Consider the following 23,654-nt stretch of genomic DNA (forward strand, 5'->3'; position numbering starts at 1 on the left):
AGAAAACTTAACTTGGAACAGATGGAGACTGTATTCATTTTTAGATTCCGATTTTCATGAATTTATAAAATAATTGTTTGACAAAAATAATTATCTTCAATCAAGTTCTGGGAGAATTTTAAAATGCATTAGCGATTAAAATAAATAGCAAAAAAATTGAGTGACATTGATCTTCCAAAGTGATACAATATGAAGTGAAGAAAGTATGAAAAAGATTTCTTATTTTGCGCTGGCATTAAAAACTATAATTATACGATAAAAACAAGCAGCAAAATGAATATAACTCATAGGTATTTAGTCTGGTATAAATAAGATTCTGGTTACCTAGAAAACGGCAAGCAACTGCGTTTTTTGCTGTAAGTGTAAAAATTCGATGTTGCCAAAATAAATTATCTAAAACATCGACTTTTTACAGTAGGAATTCATCTAAATTTTCTTGTACAAATGTATATTTTATTTCTCCATGTAAAGCTATCTGCATAAAGAGCAAAATAAGCCCAAAGGGAATTAACTTGCTCATTGTTTAAGAAGGGATGTAGAAGTATTGAAACCAAAAGCATCGCCCGAAATTCGGCATGTCTATTGAAAATTTGTTTGCAAGTCCTGTCGCGGGTGACCTTCAAGGTCAATATTGAAAGGGCACGGTGCGAATCAAAAGGAAAGGCCCGTAGGCAGGATTAAGGAAGTAAAGAGAGAAAGTAAGATTGTCGGCGAATATTCGAGAAACATTATCCAGGGTTCTAAAAACTACTAGCAAGACTCGCACGGGGACGTTAGGGGTCCCAAAAACTTAATCCAAGGTGCAGGGACACTGGTGTTTAAAAGGTTTGGTTCTGAGATCAGAAGGGCTTCCTTTTCTTCATCCTGCATGATCCATCCACGAGAGACTGAGATCGAAAGGTACCGTAAGTTCTGGTGGGGAAGACGGAGAGACCAGTCCACCAATTTGCCACTCCAGTCACAGCCAAAGATATCTGGAGGCGATAAGTTAAGGAGAAATCTTGCCTTATTGGTCCTGAAGTCAAGTAAGTGCATGATCTGACCTATGCAGAAATCCTTCGCCAGGCAGTTCAAGACGCCGGAAAGCCTACCCTATATCCCTCCAGCTGCCGCGACTATTCATTGGTACCCTGTAATGCTTTGAGGAGAATTCCAAAACAGGGAATGCAGGAGAGAACCCCCCCCCCCCCTTCAAGCGCCGGAATAAGAAAAAAAAAAGGACGGAAGACACATGCAAGATAGATAGACCATGCAAGTCTATCTATTCATTAATTGTTTGTGAATTAAGAAAGAATTCACTATCGAACTGTTAAATTGTCTAGTTTAAGGAGATGGTATTTAGAGTGTTAACATTTCTCATAAATGTGTGTAATTGCTATTGAGTGAAGCATGAGTGCAGTTAATTTCCCCCAGTGAAAATATTGAGCTAATGAAATTTCTTTGATTAATTATATGTGTACTTATGATATTGAATTTTATGATAGAGTATGTTCCTGCTATCATATCATTGGAATGTTTGAAACTCAATGAGGTGGATTGTATAAATATAATTGCCTAGATTATGATTAAGTGTTTGAAAGGAATGAGATTCTGAGAGATATATTTGTATACATGTATGTTGTATTTTGACTGATGCTAAATTAGGAATGTCAAGCGCACCTAATGAATTCATGTTATGTGTATAACTTCCTGATAGTAGTAATATAAAGTATGCTTGTTGAAATTCTAAGTAAGTGTGAAAGGATATACTAGAAACCAAGTTGAGTGATTAAGACTAAGACTTACCTTTCATAAATGAATCTTGTGATTTCATGTGATATGTACAATTATTAGACCAGAAATTAAACTTATTGTTATTGTTTATAAAAATAGTTGTCCGATTCAATCTTTTGCAATGCACTGATCCTAAAAACACTATTTGGACCTGATAGCGGAATCCCAATGATTAGTAGTGATTTAAGATAAAAAGTTTGCCATGACTGCAAACCTTGGCTAAGATAGGATATAAGTGATTATTTCATCTAGTATGAAAGTTTTTTTTTTTGTCTACAGGGGAATTTCAGAGGTGCAGTCTTCAAACAAATAAATATCTGGAGATCCCGGGCATGAGAAAAAATACTTAAGGTAGAATAAGAAAGAAAATACAAAGAATATGAAGATAAAGGAATATTTTTGATAAGATACAAGAGAAAATATAAGATATATACCTATACAAAGAAGAAAAGCCCACGTTTTACAATGGCGCAGCCGACAGGATAAGATCCACAAATAGATAAGGGATTAAAAAGTGGATCAGGATCAGTATTGCAAAAGATCAGACCAAAGTGCATTAACAAGTGTATATATATATACTCAGTAATTTAGAGATACTTTTGAAATTATATATATATATATATATATATATATATATATATATATACTGTGCAAAACAATTTTTCAAAAATGAATGTGGATAATTTGAACACAGAAGCCACTAACACATTGGGTGATAGTTTTTTAGAACAATTAATCCCCAACTCATCATTCCACAATTCTCAGTGGAAGACCACGATGTTGTACTATCATTTTTAAATTTGTAGAAGAGATTAGGAATGTAGGAAATTGGTCGGATTTCCAACTTCTGATCGTTGTGAGGAACAAATTAATTGGAAGGGCTAAAAACTACTTGTACTTTTCTCCAATGCTGAGAGATACTTTAGAGTATAACAAATTCAAAGAAACCCTAATTATTATTATTATTATTATTATCCAGGCCTCCATGGAGTCGAAAGACTCATCGTGGGAGGTCCTTCCTAAGAACATAAAGTCTGTCAAGACTCATTGAGGGGAGGTCCCCCCCTAAGAAACACAAAGTCTATCATACCACTCCTTAAACTCATTGACCGTTCTTGTTCTCACCACCCCATCAGACAATGCATTCCACGGTTCAACCACCCTCCATGCAAAGAAACCACTCCTCACCCTCTTGCTCACAGTTTCCTTTCGTAACTTCCAGGGATGGCCTCTTGTCATCACTCCTTCCCGCTGTTCAACCAAGCGAAAGAACTCCCCAGTGTCAACCCTGTAACCACCTCAACAGTTTAAAAGTCTCAATCATATCACCTCTCCTTCTTCTATCCACCAAACTCTGCAGGTCCACATTCCCTCAGCCGATCCTCGTAACTATCCTTGTACAGTCCTGAAACCATCTTTGTCATCCGTCTTTGTATCCTTTCCACAGTTAATTTATCCCCTTCAAATCCTGAGACCAAATCTGAGAACAATAGTCCAAGTGTGGTCTGATCAGAGACTTATACAACGGAATGATAATGCTCTTATCTCTGCAGGTCAGTGTCCTCATAATTGCAGCAATCCTCTGTGTTACCTTCACCACCTTTGCAATATGTCCCTTAAACTTCAGGTTTCTATCAACCCCAGATCTCTTGTCTCCCCTACTTCCTCCAGCATAACTCCTCCCACAGAGTATGCTGCATCCCATCGATGTTTCCCAAACCTCAAGACCTTACATTTTGCTGCATTAAACTGACACCCCCATTCATTTGCCCATCTATCTAGCTTATTCAAATCCTCTTGCAGGGCCACCACATCTGCACTATTACTAATAATCCTTCCCATCTTCACATCATCCGCAAACAACTGAATATGCAAAAACAACTAATATCCAAGTTTTCTAAGGTGAAAATGTAGGTCCGAACCTATGGAGGTTGCAAAGGTGCACTCAAGAAAAAAAAAAGGAGTCTACAACAGACTACTATAACAGATTGCTAACTTTGGCGAACAGCCTTAGCATATCTGCTGAAGACAGGAGCCATCTAGACTGGGCAATATTTAATCAATTTAGACTGGGGGCTAAGGGAGGAATTCTGTGAGCCGGCATATAAAAAGAAATTAAACAATTTAGATGAGTGTTTTCTTGCTGTAAAAGAAAAAAGAATGGGTGACTTTCATCCTGTATCTAACACCAGTCAAATCCACGTCATAAATAAGGAATCTAACTCCAAGAAGGATGAACGGAAGGACAAAAACCTAGAAATTTTGGAAGCAAGAGCAAAACAACAAATTGAAAAAACTGAAGACAAAAACGGAGCGTTGCCTGTAAATAAAATTGAAGATGATAGAATGACCACCCCAAATATTTACAAAATCCTTGACAAGGGAAGAAGTACAATCGATGATGATAAAACAAGAAGTAGAAAGATTACATCAGCCCCTAATAGAAAGACTTGATTTAATTGTACAACAACTACATCAAGTAGTAACTAAAACAACCACAGAAAATCAGAGTTACGAACAAAGGGATAATCAAGGGGGAAAGACAGGGAGAAGCACCTCCAATGCTACATCTGCAGCAAAATGGGACACATAGCTAGGAACTGCTTTCAAAATAGAGGAAGATTTTACCAGAGTAAACAATTTGAAACAAATACGCTGGGAGCTAGGCAACATCACACAAACTGGTTAAAAAAATTAGAGAAGAGAATTCGAATCAACGCAACGAGCTAATGACCATTATTCGTGGAGAAATAAAGGGGATACACTGTAATGTTTTATCGGACACAGGATCCCAAGTCTCAGTTATGACAGAATCCCTGTTCAAGAGACTAAAGTATAGAATCGATCACAGAGTCACGAAATTGAGGCCAATCAGACTGAATGATATGGCGAATCCTACTATTTATGCTGATAGGAAACTAAAGATAAGCATGTGGTTACCCAACTTTGATTTGAATGTACTTCCAGAACTGCTAATTATTCCAGAAACCTCCAGACGTGGGGATAGAATAATACTGGGTACTTTCTAAAAAGGCATAGGTTTTCCTGTAATTTCAGTGTCCAGGAAGTTTCTCTGATGGGAGTGAAGCAGAAAAAAAAACACTCAGAGATTCCAAGCCGAAGGGGTTCATAAACATGTAGGAAAACACAACTACAACATCAGACAGAATAATCAAAATGTGAATGAAGGGAGGAAGAATGATCCCTCAGAGAGCAGAACCACCCAAAAGGGGGACAGCACCATATGCTTGGCAAGGCCAAATCACGCTAAGACAAGAATGAAAATAAGTAATAAGGATAAGCAAACTCATGCTAGGGAAAACAGATGTGAAATTGATAAACCAGGTGAATTTGATGCAGAAAGCACCAATTTTGACAAAAAACGCATATCACAACTGTATAGAAACATATATCGGATAGAGTGCAATGCTATCTCAAAGGATGATAATAAGAAAACTGAGTGGTACTCGCCCAGAGAATTGATAAACTTCGACACAGAAGCGCTATGTAGAAAAAAAAATGTTTACATCTGATAAAAAAAAAAAATTTGCATCCATATTTAAATGCTTGAAAAACTTTTTTTCATGAAAGGGTGTGCTTATGTAAAAATTTGATGTTTCCAAAATAAATTATCTAAAACATCGACTTTTTACAGTAGGAATTCACCTAAATTTTCTTGTACAAATGTATATTTTATTTCTCTATGTAAAGCTATCTGTATAAAGAGCAAAATAAGCCCAAAGGGAATTAACTCGCTCATTGTTTAAGAAGGGATGTAGAAGTATTGAAACCAAGAGCATCACCCGAAATTCGGCATGTCTTGAAAATTTGTTTGCAAGTCCTGTCGCAGGTGACCTTCAAGGTCAATATTGAAAGGGCGCAGTGCGAATCAAAAGTAGAGGCCCGTAGGCAGGATTAAGGAGGTAAAGGGAGAAAGTAAGATTGCCGACGAATATTCGAGAAACATTATCCAGGGTTCTAAAAACTGCTAGCAAGACTCGCATGGGGACATTAGGAGTCCCAAAAACTTAATCCAAGGTGCAGGGACACTGATGTTTAAAAGATTTGGTTCTGACATGAGAAGGGCTTCCTTTTCTTCATCCTGTGTGATCCATCCACGAGAGACTGAGATCGAAAGGTACCGTAAGTTCTGGTGGGGAAGACAGAGAGACCAGTCCACTGATTTGCCACTCCAGTCACAGCCAAAGATATCTGGAGGTGATAAGTTAAGGAGAAATCTTGCCTTATTGGTCCTGCAGTCAAGTAAGTGCACGACCTGACCTACGCAGAAATCCTTCGCTGGGCAGTTCAAGATGCCAGAAAGCCTACCCTATATCCTTCCAGCTGCCGCGACTATTCATCGGTGCCCAGTAACGTTTCAAGGAGAATTCCAAAACAGAGGAGAGAAACCCTCCCCTGAAGCTCCAGAATAAGAAAAAAAAAAGGACAGAAGACCCATGTGAGTGTATCTATTCATTAATTGTTTGTGAATTAAGAAAGAATTCCTTATCGAATAGTTAAATTGTCTAATTTAAGGAGATAGTATTTAGAGTGTTAACATTTCTCATAAATGTGTGTAATCGCTAATGAGTGAAGCATGAGCGCAGTTAATTTCCCTTGGTGAAAATATTGAGCTATTGAAATTTCTTTGGTTAATTATATGTGTACTTATGATTGAATTTTATGATAGAGTATGTTCCTGCTTTCATATCATTGGAATGTTTGAAACTCAATGAGGTGGATTGTATAAATATAATTGCCTAGATTATGATTAAGTGTTTGAAAGGAATGAGATTCTGAGAGATATATTTGTATACATGTATGTTGTATTTTGACTGATGCTAAATTAGGAATGTCAAATAGTTGTAATATTAAGCATGCTTGTTGAAAGTCTAACTAAGTAAGTGCAAAAGAATATACTAGAAACCAAGTTGAGAAAGACTAAGAATTACCTTTCATAAATGAATCTTGTGATTTCATGTGATATGTACAATTATTAGACCAGAAATTAAACTTATTGTTATTTAAATATAAAGAGCAGCCAATAGATAATTTAAATGATGCTTATTGTTATTGTTGATAAAAATAGTTGTCAAATTCAACCTTTTGCAATGCACTGATCCTAAAAACACTATTCGGACCTGATAGTGGAATACCAATCATTACTAGTGATTTAAGATAAAAAGCGAGTCATTTTTTTGCCATGACTGCAAACCTTGGCTAAGATAGGTACTTCTCCAATACTGAGAGATACTTTAGAGTATAACAAGTTCAAAGAAACTCTAATATCCAAGTTCTTCAAACAATTATCAATAGTGGTAATTGTCTGTGGGTGGACTTCAGCTGGGAGATGAATTTCATTTCCTGGTGTGAGATCACTGTCATGCTTATTGAAGACCTGAAGTGGCCTGAAAAAGTTCTATATTTGGTTTCCAGAGCAGGATTTTTGGACTATGTAAAAATGAATAAGAATATTTTTTTTTAAATTATATATATATATATATATATATATATATATATATATATACATACATACACAAAATTGATAAGAATAGAAAAAAAAACCAGTACAAAATGCACTATAGGTTTGCAAATAATAACGTTTCATGGGTGGGAGAAACAAATAAAAAAATGAAAGAAGTTATTAATCTCTGTACTAAAATCCAGTTCAAAGTTTGTTCTTAATCATCCATTTCTTCCTCCTTGAACAAGGTGATGAACCTTTTTTCATTACTGTATATGAGACAATTTAATATAATTTAGTTGAATTATAATAGAGTATTCTTCAAGAGAAATACTCATTCATACAATATGAAGAATAACGTTTTTTACATAATGGAAGCATATGTATTAAAATAATTTTTCCTATTTCCATTCACTAATGATAGAAAATATCAATATTTGCTTTGCATTCTTTAAAATTAAAATTTAAATTAAAACTACCACCGAATAGAACAGTAGCACAAAAAAAGCCTATAAGAAGCCTGTATCAGCATATCAGTTGCTCTTATCATAATGTATGCCCATCTACTTCTTAACATACTTCTATTTTATTCTTTGATTAATATTTATAGAAAGCCTGGATCTATATTACTCCAAAATGTTAAAATTTTCTACTGTTTTCCCCTCTCTCTCTCTCTATGCGGTTTGCTTCCAGTTATTTGCTAATGTTCCCTTGTTGTCAGTATATGCTGTATGGCATCATACAAATTGCCCATTTGTTAATAATATTAATAACAATAATTAATACAATGTAAATATAACTGTCAATTATTAATATAATTGATAATTATTAACCCTTTGACATAAATTATTTTTAAAGTTGGAACAGATAAAACTACTGTTTATTTAATTCATGTGATTTATTTCGTTAATTGTTACCTTATTATAAAGAATCTTAATAATTTTGCAAGGTATGATACTTTTCAAAGCACTTAGGTAAATGTAACGGTATTAAACATTTTTTACATTGCCATGTAGTCTCGCTTCTTACATTATGCTTGGCACATACATGGCATCTCTTTGCTGGATGTTGCTTTTTTATCAGTAGGGGGTATATGTGCAGGGAAATGTGCCCAATTTTTGCCTGCAGTCTAATTGGGCAGTCCTTTTGCGATGGACATCCACGGGTACTATAATTAGGTAAAGATATATTTGACAACATATCTTCTGCTACGCTCAAACGGAAATTGACTATTGTTAATTTTGATGTATTGGGTAGTTTGGAATATAAAACATAAGCATTGTAAATAGTGATATCCATCAAATAGAAAAATATTTTCTTGTAACCTTTGACGCATTTTTGCATAATTGGAAATGTCCTTTTGCGATGGACATCCACGGGTACTATAATTAGGTAAAGATATATTTGACAACATATCTTCTGCTACGCTCAAACGGAAATTGACTATTGTTAATTTTGATGTATTGGGTAGTTTGGAATATAAAACATAAGCATTGTAAATAGTGATATCCATCAAGTAGAAAAATATTTTCTTGTAACCTTTGACGCATTTTTGCATAATTGGAAAACAAGCAAGTAGTTGGTCTTGCCTATCAACACTGCCCATTCCAATTGTATTCAAGAACACATTTAGGCTTTATTACTTTTTCTTCATCGTCCCTCTTACTTCTCCTTACTTTTCCTGTATCTACCATTTCTTCTTTTGAATGTTTTGTGCTTATCATGTAAACATCCTTCATATCGCGCCAACGTAATGACAAAATTCGTCAACAAGATAAAGTTTTTGATTCGCCTTTTTTTATTTCATATGTCATCAATTTCTTAGGCATATTCTTGCAATTTTTTCTAACTGTCCCCACAACATTTGTACTATTTTTTCTCAAGAAATAAAATAATTCTGGTGACGAATACCAGTTATCTAAGAATAACGTATATCCTTTTCCTAAAATAGGTTCGGCCAACTCCATGATGACACTTTGAGATGCAGGTGTATCGCTTCCTGGAATTTTATCCTTTCTTGTATAAATTTTGAACTTTGAACAATATCCAGAGTCTGATTCACATAGCTTGTAAAATTTTATCCCAAATCGTGCTCGTTTGCTAGCAATGAACTGTACATAATTTAGTCGACCTCTATATTTCGTAAGGGATTCGTCAATTACTACATTTTTATCTGGTGGATATAATTGTTGAAACTTATTATTCAGGTAGCTGACTATATTTTGCACTTTACATATTTTGTCATCTTTCTTTATTGTTTCATTATCCACGAAATGGAGAAAATGAGATATAGCCAAGAAGCGTTTACGAGGCATAATTTTTGTATATATAGGTGTCTCGACCACAGCCCCCTTTGACCAATACATGTCTATATTAGGTTTTTTTACCTGTGACATAATTATACATATTGCAAAATATGCCTGCATTTTGTCACTTGTTATTGGATACCATTCTTCAGTCTTTTTAGTAATTTCCTCTTTTATTGCTTGAGCCGCATATCTGTTAGTTTCTCTAACTATCATGTCAAAAAAATCATCACAAAGTATTTGTTTCAAAACAGAAAGAGGTGTCAGATTTGCACTAAATCTTAGCAAAGCAATTGCATTGATGCCGGGAATTTCCGTAAATGGTTTTATAATAGGAATATTTTCCTTTTCTTGCCAATTCCATTCATTTTCTGTTACATCGGAATCATCGCTACCAGACGATATTGGTCTGAAACGTTTACGAACATTGCCTCGAACCAAACTTCCACTGCTATTGTCACTTGACAAGTCAAAAATGCTAACACTTTGATGATATAAATTTGTCTCGCTGTTTTTATCCAAACTGTCCTCTCTGCTTTCAATATCACTTTTGGCTAACATATTATAAATATTTGCAGACATATTAGGGACGATAATAAATTGCAACACAAACAAACTAGTGAATAGAGTTGATATGCATATATATTCACCCTAACACCCTAAATTCGTTTGAAATTGATGCGAACTTCGTAACGTCATACGTCAAAATCAATTTTGATGCAATAAACAAAATACGTGTCACAGACGTCTTTGTATGTTAACTCTAAATTCGTTTGAAATTGACGCGAACTTCGTAACGTCTGCAATACGTCAAAATAAATTTTGGTGCAATAAACAAAATATGTTTCATAGATGTCTTTGTATGTTCGTTCGAAATTGGCGTCTGCGATATGTCAAAATCAATTTTGGTGCAGTAAACAAAATACATGTCACAGGCATCTTTGTATGTTAATGGGTTAATATTAAACTGATAAAATTTATTTTCAGTGTCACAATTTCCTCATCATCATCAAATTCCTGATATATATACCCTCGGGGGTGGGGTACAGGATAATTATGATAGTACTACATCATAAAGTTATATCATTATTACTATGTTTTACCGGCTACATAAGTTAATTGAAAGGGAGATGGTAAATCCCATTTTATTTTATAGCCGGGTACGAAACTCAGATCGAAAATCCATTGAAGTCCTAGAGTTTCATGCCAAAAAAACTATCGGCGAGCCCAAGAGTAAGTAATCCCTTGGGTAGTACAACACCAGGGCAACTCCATGCAAAGGTGGAGCAAGATCCGTCACTAACCTTAATATTCTCTCATAATGTAAAACACAGCTCCTAAGATATGTAGCCGGTAAAACATAGTAATAACAATTTGGTAATAACAATATATGAGTACACCATTTTGGCAATTCGATAATAGAGGTATGTAAGTTCGGTTCACTTAAAACCTTGATATTCCAGGTCTACCTACTCACTGATGAGACCTCAAAAAAGGTTGAAACCGGTCTGAGTAATGACCTCTTCTCATAATGTAAAACAGTATACATATCTTAGGAGCTGTGTTTTACATTATGAGAGAATATTAAGGTTGGTGACAGAGCTTTTCCACCTTTGCATTGAGTTACCCTGGTGTTGTACTACCCAAGAGATTACTTACTCTTGGGCTCGCCGATAGTTTTTTCAGCATGAAACTCTAGGACTTTGATGGATTTCGATCTGAGTTTCGTATCTGGCTATAAAATAAAACGGGATTTACCATCTCCCTTTCAATTAATGTTATATCATTACTAACTTCCTGTCGACAATTTTCCTCCAACTTAGTCTGTTATCTGCCAATATTCCAATATTATTAGAGCTTATATTTCCGTCTTCTAAGGCATTTTTGACTATGTCGAACCACCTACATCTTGGTCTTCCTCTGAGTCTTTTTCCTGCCATCCTGGTAAACAACACTTGCTTTGCCAATCTTTCCATTCTGTTTAAATGTATCCCATACCACCTGAGATTAGCTCTGTTAACTCATCCTGAATGCTAATAATATGAAGTTCTTTCCTAATATCCTCATTATTAATATGATACTGATATTGATGCCACCTGTTCGGTCTCCTAATCTTTCTCACGACTGTCATATCTGCATCGTCTCCAGTCTTTAATCAAGAATTTTATTTCTTACCAAGATCTAAGATCCTTAAGTTAAAATTGGTTTGAACACTTTGTTGTATACAGCTAATTTAGTGTTTTAACTAATATCTCTCTTATTTCCTACAAATGTATTCAGTTGACTTCCTACCATACCAGCTTTATTAATTCTGCTTAAATGAGGTTGAAGAGCAGTTGCATAACCTCGATATGAATTTTGTCAACATGGACAGATGGAATATTAGCACATTTGCTAAAAGAATGTTCAACCAAATTGGCTAGGCCTTTCACATGTTTGCAGTCTCAGCTCAGGAATGGAAGGAATGTATGATAGTTCCATTGTACAAGAATGGTGCAAAAAGTGATGTCTAACTACCGACTTATCAGTATCTGGTGTGGTAGTGAAGATTTTAAAGAAGTTGATAAGAGCTTGTATGCACAAATAGGTAGACACTCTGCAAGGAGCAGCATGGGTTTATTACTAAAGGAAGGTCATGTTTTAGCAATTTTCTTGTATTTTATAACAACATTATGGCTGATTATGGCCTCAGATAAAAGGAATGGATACACTATGATAATGTTGGATTTTACTAAGGAACTCTTGATTTGAATCAGCGGATGGTTGACAGACAGATATCAAAAAGTGGTATATGGTAGGTGTGAATCTGCCAGATTTAAGATGACCAGTTGTGTACCCCAGGGTTCAGTCCTTGGGCTATTGTTGTTCACTCTATACATTAATGACATTAGGAAGGATCTAACAAGATATGTACAATTGTTTGCTGATGGTGTGAAAATAGGTAGGCAATCAAGGATGCTACTGATATCCAGCACTTACAAAATGATTTGAATAAGCTGAAATTTGGGCAAACGAAACTTGCTGTCAGTTTAACGTTAGTAAGTGTCAAGTTATGCACTTTAGTGTGATGAGATTTCCAACGTGTTATACACATTAGTGTGGTTATGCTACAAGAAACTGATGAGGCTAGGGATTTTGGTATAATAGTGAATAGATATTTGAAGTTTTCATAGGTCACATAGCAAAAGATGCAAATACAACTCGGAAGATAATTTCGATGTTGAAGCGAACTTTGACATATAAGGATAAGAAAGTTATTTTGTCTCTTTATAAGTCCTTGATAAGATCTCACCTGGATTATTGAGTGCAGATTTGGTCTCCCGGGTTCCGGGGGGGGGGGGGGGATAAAGACGAGTTACAAAGATTATATCTGGATTATAAGATTTAGATTATGAGAACAGATTTCGAGTATGTGGATTACAGACTGGTTAACATGAGAAAGAGGGGTGATAGAGTCCTATAAACTTCTGAATGGGTGTTATAGGATATTATCTGATGAAAAGTTTCATTACATGGAAGATGGGAGAGAGAACATGGGGAGGTAACCATGGAAGTTAAGTTTGCAGTCAAGAAAGGGGTAAGAGCTAAGTTTTTCTCTTACAGAGCAGTGAGTGAGTGGAATAGTTTGCCTTTAGAGGTAGTGAGTGCATCTAGTATGAATGAATTTAAGTAAAGGTATGACAGTTGATTTTAGTGATGTATAGCATTTCTATGAGTCCTTGATTCCTTGGAGGTCTCAGATAATAATAATAATAAATAAGGTAGATGTAAAATGGATGACTGAAGAGGTGAAGCTTGCAATCTGGAAGAAAGTGGCATTGTGGAGGTGGCACAAGATGAGTGGAGATAATTAGGTATATGAGGAGTACAAAGAGCAAGGAAGGCGACTCACTTAGTAAAGATAGCAAAAGTGCAGTATCAGCTGATAAACTAAACTAATAATTGAGGGGAATTCTATATTTGGTTAATATATTTAAATTCCTAAAACATACAAGTTCTATTTCTTGTGATGATTTGACTGGGTGGATACTCTACTCACTCTCCCACCAACAGGCTGCAGTTTCAAATCCTGCTATGAACTTGGATGTGTGCTTGTCTTTAGGTGGGAAATGAATTTAGTTTGGGACTGCTACTCTGTTTATTGGAGGTCTGAAGTGGCTTACAAAAAATTACATGTTTGGTCTCTAGAGCAGAGTTTTTGGATTACATAAAAATGATAAAAATAAATAAATAAAAAGAAACTTGGCCTTCTCTCAGTACTTACTTACTATAGATATACAACCTTTTGTAGGTGTGACTCACATAAAAAAATGCTTATCCATTACAAATTACTGTATTTAATAATAGTTTAATCATCCCCTCTTTCCATTAATCATTCTTTTAATTAGGCTTATGAATACGAAGCCAAGTTATTTTAGCCATGCCAGGCCATTGTTAGAATTTAAACAAACTTTTGCATTAAATTTCTGATTTATTTATTTATTTTTAATATTTCCTTTCAGACGGCAGTTTCCTGCAACTCCTAATACCAGTGTGAGTATTCCATCATGGCAGATGTCCACTGCTTCTCATGAAGAGCAAACTGCAACGTTAGTTAAAGCCTCTGCTGCTGAAGATAATCTTGAACCTTCTACAGATCATGTTCAAGATAAGTATATGGTAAGAATGTGTTGTAGTCTAATATATGTATACTACATTTTTAAATATAATGAGGGGAACCTTTCTTTTCCTCCTCACTTTTTTTTCTTTCCCTATTATTTTCTTCCCATATTATTTATCACAACACTTTCTGTAATTAGGTTCAATGGGACTTATTGTACCATTGTAGGATTAAGTAGTTTAGGACATGGGTAGTGAGGTTTGCCTTCCTGTGATGTGACATAATAATAATTAGTACTTTGGCACTAGTGAAATAATTAGAATTTTTGTAATAATTACATAAGTTATACTCGTATTCTTGTTTTCATCATATTTTATACTTTTGTAAATGCATAATAGAAGTACAGATGAGGTATGTATTGTAAGCCTCCTGCAATTATTCTCATTATTATGTGGGCATCTCAAGAGTTGTAGAGTCAATGGAGATGCCAGCATAATAATAAGCATCTTCACAACTAACTTGTGTAATGAGAGCAGGTGATTTTAGTTTGTTTAAAGCAGATTGCGAGCAAGAATAGGAGTGACTTTGATCACATCCCTGATTTTTCTCTGTTGGGATCTTATCAATAGGAAACTAGAAAAGATTGTAGGAGCTATTCAGTGGTTGAAGTCATACTGTATTTCTCTTATACAGATAGAAAAATGGTATGAGATAATCTAGAGCACACTTTCTAGATGGCTATGCATTATGGGATGCAACAATTTATAGCAAGCTGACTGCTGTCTTCATACAAATAACTAATTAAGGTTTTAAGCAGAAGTTTTTGTTTGTTTACATTTAGGGTGGAAAATATATGAGAATGAGATTATAATTTCTTCTCATGTATATATGCCACCTAAGCTATCAAGATTATTTACTATAGCTATCTCAAATCATATAGTGAGCATATGTCAGTATAATAAAAATATGGTTGTTGCAGTTGTATGTGAGAAATATTACTTCAGTCATTAAGATAACTCCCAGTATTTCTATGACTCTTGTTTCCTATTGGCGATAGCTCAGTAAAGATCAAAGCCTGGGTGCAGAGTGACTCACCCAAGAAGGCTATGCTGCATTATTAATAAACAACTTAAAATTTGTATATGAAGCATCATGTGCATACTTCAGCTGTTGTTAAAATCCTTTACCACACACACACACACACACACACACACACACATGGCCCTGATGTGTTATAAGTTCTGCAACCTTTTGTGTGTGTGTGTGTGTGGGTAGAACATTAAGAAGGAAGCAGGACTGTTGAGCTGCTTCTGGAACAGCTGAATGTTGTAGTCTTCGTGGGAAGACAATGTGAGAAATATTACTTCAGTCATTAAGATAACCCAGTATTTCTATGACTCTTGTTTCCCATTGGCGATAGCTCAGTAAAGATCAAAGCCTAAGTGCAGAGTGACTCACCCAAGAAGGCTATGCTGCATTATTAATAAACAACTTAAGATTTGTATATGAAGCATCATGTGCATGCTACAGCTGTTGTTAAAATCCTTTAACACACACACACACACACAAAAGGTTGCAGAACCTATAGCACATCAGGGCCATGTGTGTGTGGGGGCAGAACATTAAGAAGGAAGCAGGACTATTGAGCTGCTGCTTCTGGAACAGCTGAATGTTGTAGTCTTCGTGGGAAGACAATGTGAGGGAGGAGACTTAGATCAAAGAATGGAGAGAGAGAGAGAGAGAGAATGAAAGAGATGTTAGTTCAACAGGTTTGAAGTTGGACAGTAAATGGATGTCTGACAGTTGCACATGTTTGTTTATTCTTAGAAGAAAGTGGTGAAATGATGGTGGTCAGTTCAGCAGGATATTGTTCATGAAAGTACCCATAGAAAAGGCATAAGGTACAACATATAATAAACTCATCATACAGAGTAAATCTATTAGGAGGTAGAGAGGATCATCAATTAATAGGAATTCCCTCTTTTGGGATATCATGAAAAAATCTCCCTAAGGAGTTTTTTTGGTACATTACTCCAAATATGTGAGAAGTATGAGGTTAGATAGATTTAAGATTTTAAGCTTCTATAGTTGGAATTATCCATGGTATTATTTCCAGTAAGAACCACAAGGTGAAACACGAATAAAAATTGTGTATTCAACAAGTTTAATACACCCTATGGTATATTACATCAGGAATAAAATATTATCATATGAAAAAAACTTATATTAACAGATTGATTCCTAGAGTCAAAGCTATATAACTGAGAGGAGACCTTCATATAGCCTTTAAAGTAATGCAGAGAACCAATCAGGGCCTCTAACCTAATGTCCAATCCTCACCTTCTCATGGTGCACCCTGTTAGGTATCTGCCTGGATAGTGAACAAATGAGGAATGGGCTGGCGATTTGGAATTTAGCCGACCAAGTATTCTTATTGGTTTAAACCACAAGTAAAATGATGGTACAACATTACAGAATTTCATGCCAGCTGGGGTTGCCCAGTTAAACAAGGCCCCATTGTTTTTGCCAGGGAACCAGGGCAAACAGCGAAAAGTCAATTACTGGAACAAATCCTGAAATACACCCCAATTCAACATCACCAGAGTTCGAGATCAGTACTATCCACATAAGAAGCGGAGAAGTACCAGATTGACATAATAGGAGTGACTGAAACAAAAAAGACAAAAACTGGTGAGATCTTTCTAAGCAATAAATACAAAATGTTATATTCAGGCAATAACAATCAGAAGAAAAAAGGAGTAGCTATAGTATTCAACACTAAATATGAGGCTAATCTTTTTGAATGGCAAGCAATATCAAGTTGAGTGATGTGGACTATATCAGAATGGGTAACTGGACATTAAAGTAACAAGAAATAAGAAAGCCTCATTGACTGTGTCATTGTTGATAGTGATATCTTAATGCTCATTCAGGTTACAGAGTGTACAGAGGATTTGAAATTGGAGGTGACCATTACTTAGCACTAAGCAGGATAAAAATGAATATCACATTGAAAAGAACAGTATATAAGAAAGTTTAAAGTATTAAAGTTGAGCATCTTTTACAAGTAAATTGTAGACTTGAGTATACAAACACTATTGAAGGAAAAAATGAAACAAATTGAAAACAAGAACCAAACCCTGGAGTCTCAGTGGCAAACTCTGAAGAAGACATTGATTCATTTAGGGAGGTATGTGATGAAGTTGTCTGCAAAGATAGAAAAAACTTGAAATGTGGTAAGGCAGCTGGAGTAGATGATATTCGACCAAAAATGCTTAAGTCTGGAAGTGTACAAGTTTTGCAGTGGCTACACTGCATAATTCAGAAGTTCGAATTCCCAGTGATTGGAGTAGAGCTCTCAAGAGCCATCTATAAAAAAAAAGGGAATAAAACTGAATGTGAGAATTACAGAGAAATTTCTCTACTATGTAAGATTTATGCAAGCATTCTTCAAAAAAAAAGAGGTTAAGAAAGATTGGAGAAGAACAAGTTGGGTTCAGGCCAAATAGAGGTTGTCGAGATCTGATTTTCACTTTAAGACAAAGAGTTGAAAAATCTTGGGAATATGATATGGATCTGTAACTTAAGTTTTGTAGATCTGGAAAAGGCATAACAACAAGGTGCCCAGAGAAAATATTTTCAAAACAATACAATTATATGGGGATGAATGGCACATTATACTGAGCAATGCATAGTCTATATTTAAGTTGTCAGTCAGCAGTTAGAATTGAAGGAAATACATGAAGATGGTTTAGTGTAAAATCAGGGGGTAAGACAAGGGTAAACATTATCTCTACTCTTATTCATCATCTATATTTGATCACATTATGAAAGAAAGTGGCATCAAGTCTGATATTAGAATTGGAGATGTCAAACTTAGATCTTTGCACAGATGATGTTGCATTCCTAAATACATCTTGTGTAAGTCTCCAGGATTCACTAACTAAATTGAATAACAGCCGTAACAAATTTGGAATGAAAATCGGCAATAACTATGAAAATAGTCAAGAGCATAGAAAACTTCAGCTGCATTCTGAATGGCGATCCTATAGAACAGGTAAAATTTTTTAGCTATTTAGGCACAGTTTTTAGTGAAGATGGCAGGTTAAATCTGGAAATAGACAACAGAATCAATAAAGCTGGTATAGTAGGAAGTCAATTGAATAAATTCATATGGAATAAGAGAGAGATTAGCCAAAACACTAAACTAGCAGTATTCAAGACAGTGTTCAAACCAGTTTTAAATTATGGATCTGAGAATTGGGTTAGAAATAAAGCACTTGATCAAAGTCTAGAGACTACAGATATGAGGGTTCTGAGAAACATTAAGGGAGTGAACTGATGGCATGAATAGCAGAATCATATTAAAAATGAAGATATTAGAAAAGAACTTGACATTATTAGCATTCAAGAATGTGTCAGCTGAGCTAATCTGAGGTGGTATGGCCACTTAAATAGAATGGGTGAAGAAAGGTTAACAAAACAGGTGTTTGATGTCAAGATGGCAGAAAAGAGACCCAGAGGAAGACCAAGGTCTAGGTGGATTGATTTGGACAGAAGTGCTCTAGAAGCACAAAATGTTAGATATAATATTGGAGAGTACTCACAAGCAATAGATTGTTTTGGAGGAAAATTGTTGATAGGAGATTAATAATGTAAACTTAATGATGTAGTGCTGTCATACTAACCTGAGCACTCTTTTTTTTTGGGGGGGGGGGGTATCATGATGGCAATGATTGCACTTTTTTTTATTATGTTATCCTTTTACAGTCCACAATTTGTTTCTGATTTGTCTATCAAGTTTTTGCTTGCATGAGACTGACAAGTACTTGATACTGTTGCCCTCAGATTGTCACATATATTCACATTTTCACTGAGACTTGGTCATTCTTTCTGTGTCATAGATTTTGGTCTGTGACACAACTTTCTATGCCAATAACTCTCTGTGATTTGTTATTGCAATTTACAGCGTATGGCATGAATTTATGTGTGGGACATATGTTAAACACTAATATTAACTAAACAGTAAGACTATTTACTAAATACGATGCAATATTTATGATGATATTTACGATGCAAAATTATATAAATCAAGTGGATATTAAATCCAGCATTATTTCAAAGCCGAATATAGAAACTATAAAGTTTCGTATGAAATTTGACCAGAGAGCTTATGGGAATACACTTACCAGCATTTACGAGTGCCCCTAGCTGAACCTTATAGGAGACGTTATCGCTTTGCCCAAGCATCTGTATATTTGCCTTCTGTTGGTCCATTTTGATAAGGTTTCACTGGCCTGATAGCTGTTTCGAACTGATTGGTTCTCCTCAGAGACAGGCAGAAACTTTAAGAGAGCAAAAACTCTCATTCAATACTAAGGAACTCGAAGTGTCGGAGAGGTGTATTTTTCGTAGGCCAAGCGATCATGTCTCCTATACGAGGTTTGGCTAGGGCAAATTGTAAATGCTGGCGAGCGTATTCCCATAAGCTCTCTGGTCAAATTTCATACGAAACTTTTATAGTTTCTGTATTCAGTTTTGAAATAATGCTGGATTTAATATCCACTTGATTTATATAATTTTGCAATGCCGAAATGAAGGCCTTTTGGCTCTTTATTTTAATAAATACTTTACACGCTGACCAAGAGTTCACTTATGAAAAATACACCTCTCTGACACTTCGAGTTCCTTATTACTGAACGAGAGTTTTTGCTCTCTTAAGGTTTCTGCCTGGTCTCTGAGGAGAACCAATCAGTTCAAAGCAGCTGTCAGATGAATGAAACCTTATCAAAATCGACCAATAGAAGGCAATATATGGACGCTTGGGCAAAGCGATTGTGTCTCCTATAAGGTTCGGCTAGGGCAACTCGTAAATGCCAGAGAGCGTATTCCCATAAGCTCTCTGGTCAAATTTCGTATGAAACTTTTATAGTTTCTGTATTTGGCTTTGAAATAATGCTGGATTTAATATCCATTTGATTTGTATAATGAACAGTAAGACTTAATTTTGTTCTTTTTCTCCGTGATGATACTGAGAATTTTCTGTATTGGTGTTCACTAGTTTGTGTGAATTTCTTCTCTCTCTCTCTCTCTCACACACACACACACACACCACATTCATATTGAATGGTGGACAGGCTACAAGGATCTTCTTCTTTGTGTTGCAGTGTTAAAAAATAAATGAAAACATATTCTAAAGTAGTAACAAAACACATTGATATCCATTTTAGCTTTTTGATCAGATAATTTCTTTTTAAATGATTGGAATTTCCATTTGTTATGTGGTTGATCATTGCTCAGTATTTTTAGTTTGTCAAATAAATATGAACCAATTAATATTAAATTGTTTTGGATACAGGAAATTCCATTACCAACAAATAATCTGCATCTAACAAAACAAATGCAGCAGTATGAATTAACTGAGTGTTCTGGTGTCATTAAAAAAATAATAAAATGATAATATTATTACATAATGGAGTGGTTACTTTAATCACTTTTATGTCTTGAGCAGAGTAAGCCTCTTGTTTCTCAAATTACTTATAAATACTGTTATCTCTAGGTTGATCCAGATACAGAGAAGCTAAATGGCACTATTGAAATAGTTACTAATGTTCAAGAAGTTAATTACTGAAGGAGAGTTATCCAAGGCTGTTTACAACACATATAAGGAACATTTTCTGGAATATTTTTATATATTAAATAGTGAGAAATCAAGTCTTATGTTGTGAAGATGATTATGCTAGTTGTTATAGCAACATGTAAAATAAATTCTTTAAATTTCTCCAAAAATAGAATTATGAAGCTTATTTCTTACAATAAAATATACAACACAGTTACTGATGCTATTTATAACACAGTCAAATAATAATAAACAGTACAGTAATTTAGATGCGATGACATCCGATTTCTTCAAGCCTAGGCTATATAGAATAATCAGATGCTAGGGTAAAAAAAAAAAAAAAAAAAAAAAAGATGGAAGCATGCATGCACTCAATACTTTATGTAATCGAGTTAACAGTAAGCATAATGAATGTTATAATCAATTAATTTCACTTTACTGTTCAAATTTAAAATTCAACAGTTATAATAAAATATAACTGTTGAATTTTTTGATTATGACTGTGTAGTCAACTCTCACCTAAGTGAAATTACCTTTAGCATAGTATTGATTCTATGCAGCTTTTGCCAAAACTTTCCCAGTAGTTTGTTATAGCAAGTAGGTTAATTATAACAAGGCTGTTATAGTGAGAGTTGATTGTATTAAAAAAAAAAACTGACAGACTTCAATTTTATTGCACATACTTGTAAATTTTTAAAACATGTCTCTTATATGAAATATTATTTATTTAATTATGTTAGCAGTTTAGTGCAAAAATATTCAATAATTTTTGTTACCTTATATGAAACCAATAACCCTATTTATGAGGTCTGAATTACTTTGGAAAAAAGTATCGTGTTTGGGCTCTTGAACTGGCAGAAGTCTTTTTTTTTAGTGTACCTTCCTAATTGTCTTTTTTCCACCCTCTTTGGTTTAAACCAGGAAGTAATACAAATATGAAACTAATTAACTCCATTTGAAATATTAACAGAAAAGCAGTTTGTGTGTAATCAGTCAAGTTGAACAGCATGGTTTATTGTCAAAATATTGTCTTAGAAATAAACTGTTAATTTTAATTATTACTTTTCCTTTCAAAGTTCAAACATGAGAATTACATAATATTTACACAACCAAGAGGTGCATTATAATTTTCATATGTAATTTTATTACGAAATTCATGAAAACAGGTCAGCTAATGATAGGGAGGAGTACTATTAATAGCAGATGAATTGCAGCCAAAAACAGTGAATAAGACCATCAGAAAGAGATATGTGGAAGGGAACTCATGTGAAGTATTCTAGTGTAAAATGGTATTCATTAGGACAAAATATACAGTTGGTTGCTAGAGATATAGGCTAGGTGGTGCAATTATTGTTTTGTATGAGACCATCACAACATTTTGCTCTTGAGAAGTCTATTCTTTGATGCCTATGCTCTATAAGCAGAGCTTGAAAATTTTGTGCTAGCTCACACCAGTCAGGCAAATACACTTGTCAGATGTTAGCCTGAGCGTACTCTACCACAGTCACATGTATAATCCTGGATCTGGGCAATTTATGTAGGCTTTTGTTAAATTGCTAATATTGATTCTGTACAGCTACCAGTGCTGAAGCAAATATTTATTTATTATTAATTATTATTATTTAGTGACACCTCCAAAGGCTCATTGAGGGAGGGCACCCATTCTACAACACTTTGTCTCCACCACTTCCATCCATCATCATCATCCACACCAACCCCTACCACTAGTATTTTTTGTCTGTATGCAAGATGAAAAACCTGAGTTTTCGGGAGGAAAAAACCCTGCTACCTTTGTATGAGATCGGCTAACTCACCTTCAATTGGGAAAAAAAAACCTTATAAAGATTCCTCCCGTCACGACGAGAATCGAACTTAGGCCTTTTCCAATCAAAGGGCACAACGTACTATTGTTCTTTCGATTGCGCTACAGAGGCGCTTAAATATGTTAACTACTTATGTATTATTAATGTGTTTATTAGTCTGTAAAGAAAAAATAATAATCATGTATTTTATAAGTGATACAAGACCATTTATCTATTTTAGATTGCTGTGATTAATTGGCTACATCGCAGTACTTTAAAAAATAAAATGTGTATGTATCTTATCCTCTCACTGGTCATATTTCACTGATAATTGAGAAAAACTGGCATTTTAATGACTAGCATACTCCAATAGATGCACTAAGTAAGGTAAGCATACAAGAAACTGTTTACAACTAAGCATGAGACAGACAATTAAACTGAAACTTCTCTTCTGATTTTTTATTTACTTGTCAACTAAAAATTCCTACTTGTCACAGATGAGTGCATTTTTTGAGCGTGGTATATAAGCTATACACCCTTGCATCAGATTTTATACTAACACTGATACTAATGTCTTGACTTCTATACTAAAAGGTTTCACCACAGTATACTTTTTGTAGTGCATTCAGCATTCGAGTTACTGGGATTATGTCGATCCTGTCTGGGATCTCAAAAAGGAGAAATCCTCATGATACAACTGACAGTAGTCCAGGTTGCAACATACAGAAAAGCATGTTCTCAAAAAAACTCTTGGAGAGTGTTAAACAGAGTGGCCACTTTATTATGAACGGCATCAACAGCATTTAATAATGAATGAGACCTCCTTTTGCCTTAAAAATGGCTGTGGCATTGATTCAGCTAAGTGTGTGAAACATTCCTCTGGGATGTTTGTCCACATTATCACGCAATGGCATCACTCAATTATGCGTTTCTTTTTTTTTTCCCACTCATGAAAAGTTATTTGTAAACCTATAGTACATTTGTACTGTGGATATTCTTTTTTCATTTGTTTATCAATTTTTTTTGTATTTTTTTCTATTTATTTTTTACAGTCTAGAAACCCTGCTTTACAGACCAAACATGGAACTTT

At 34.8% G+C, this 23,654-nt stretch overlaps 1 protein-coding gene across 1 annotated transcript in view; it reads left to right on the plus strand.

The window, feature by feature from the left end:
* Pex14 (peroxisomal biogenesis factor 14) overlaps positions 1 to 20,988 on the plus strand; it is a 146,074-nt gene extending 125,086 nt beyond the window's left edge. The window contains exons 8-9 of the mRNA XM_090407412.1: positions 14,046 to 14,202; positions 20,703 to 20,988. Of these exons, the coding sequence (XP_090263538.1) occupies positions 14,046 to 14,202; positions 20,703 to 20,774 (229 nt within the window). The 3' untranslated portion in view covers positions 20,775 to 20,988. The remainder of the gene's footprint in view (positions 1 to 14,045; positions 14,203 to 20,702) is intronic.
* The last annotated feature ends 2,666 nt before the right edge of the window (positions 20,989 to 23,654 follow it).

Source organism: Typopeltis vanoorti, chromosome 2 (assembly GCF_054136105.1).
Source record: "Typopeltis vanoorti isolate ZY-2024b chromosome 2, IOZ_Tvanoo_1.0, whole genome shotgun sequence".
NCBI lineage: Eukaryota > Metazoa > Arthropoda > Arachnida > Uropygi > Thelyphonidae > Typopeltis > Typopeltis vanoorti.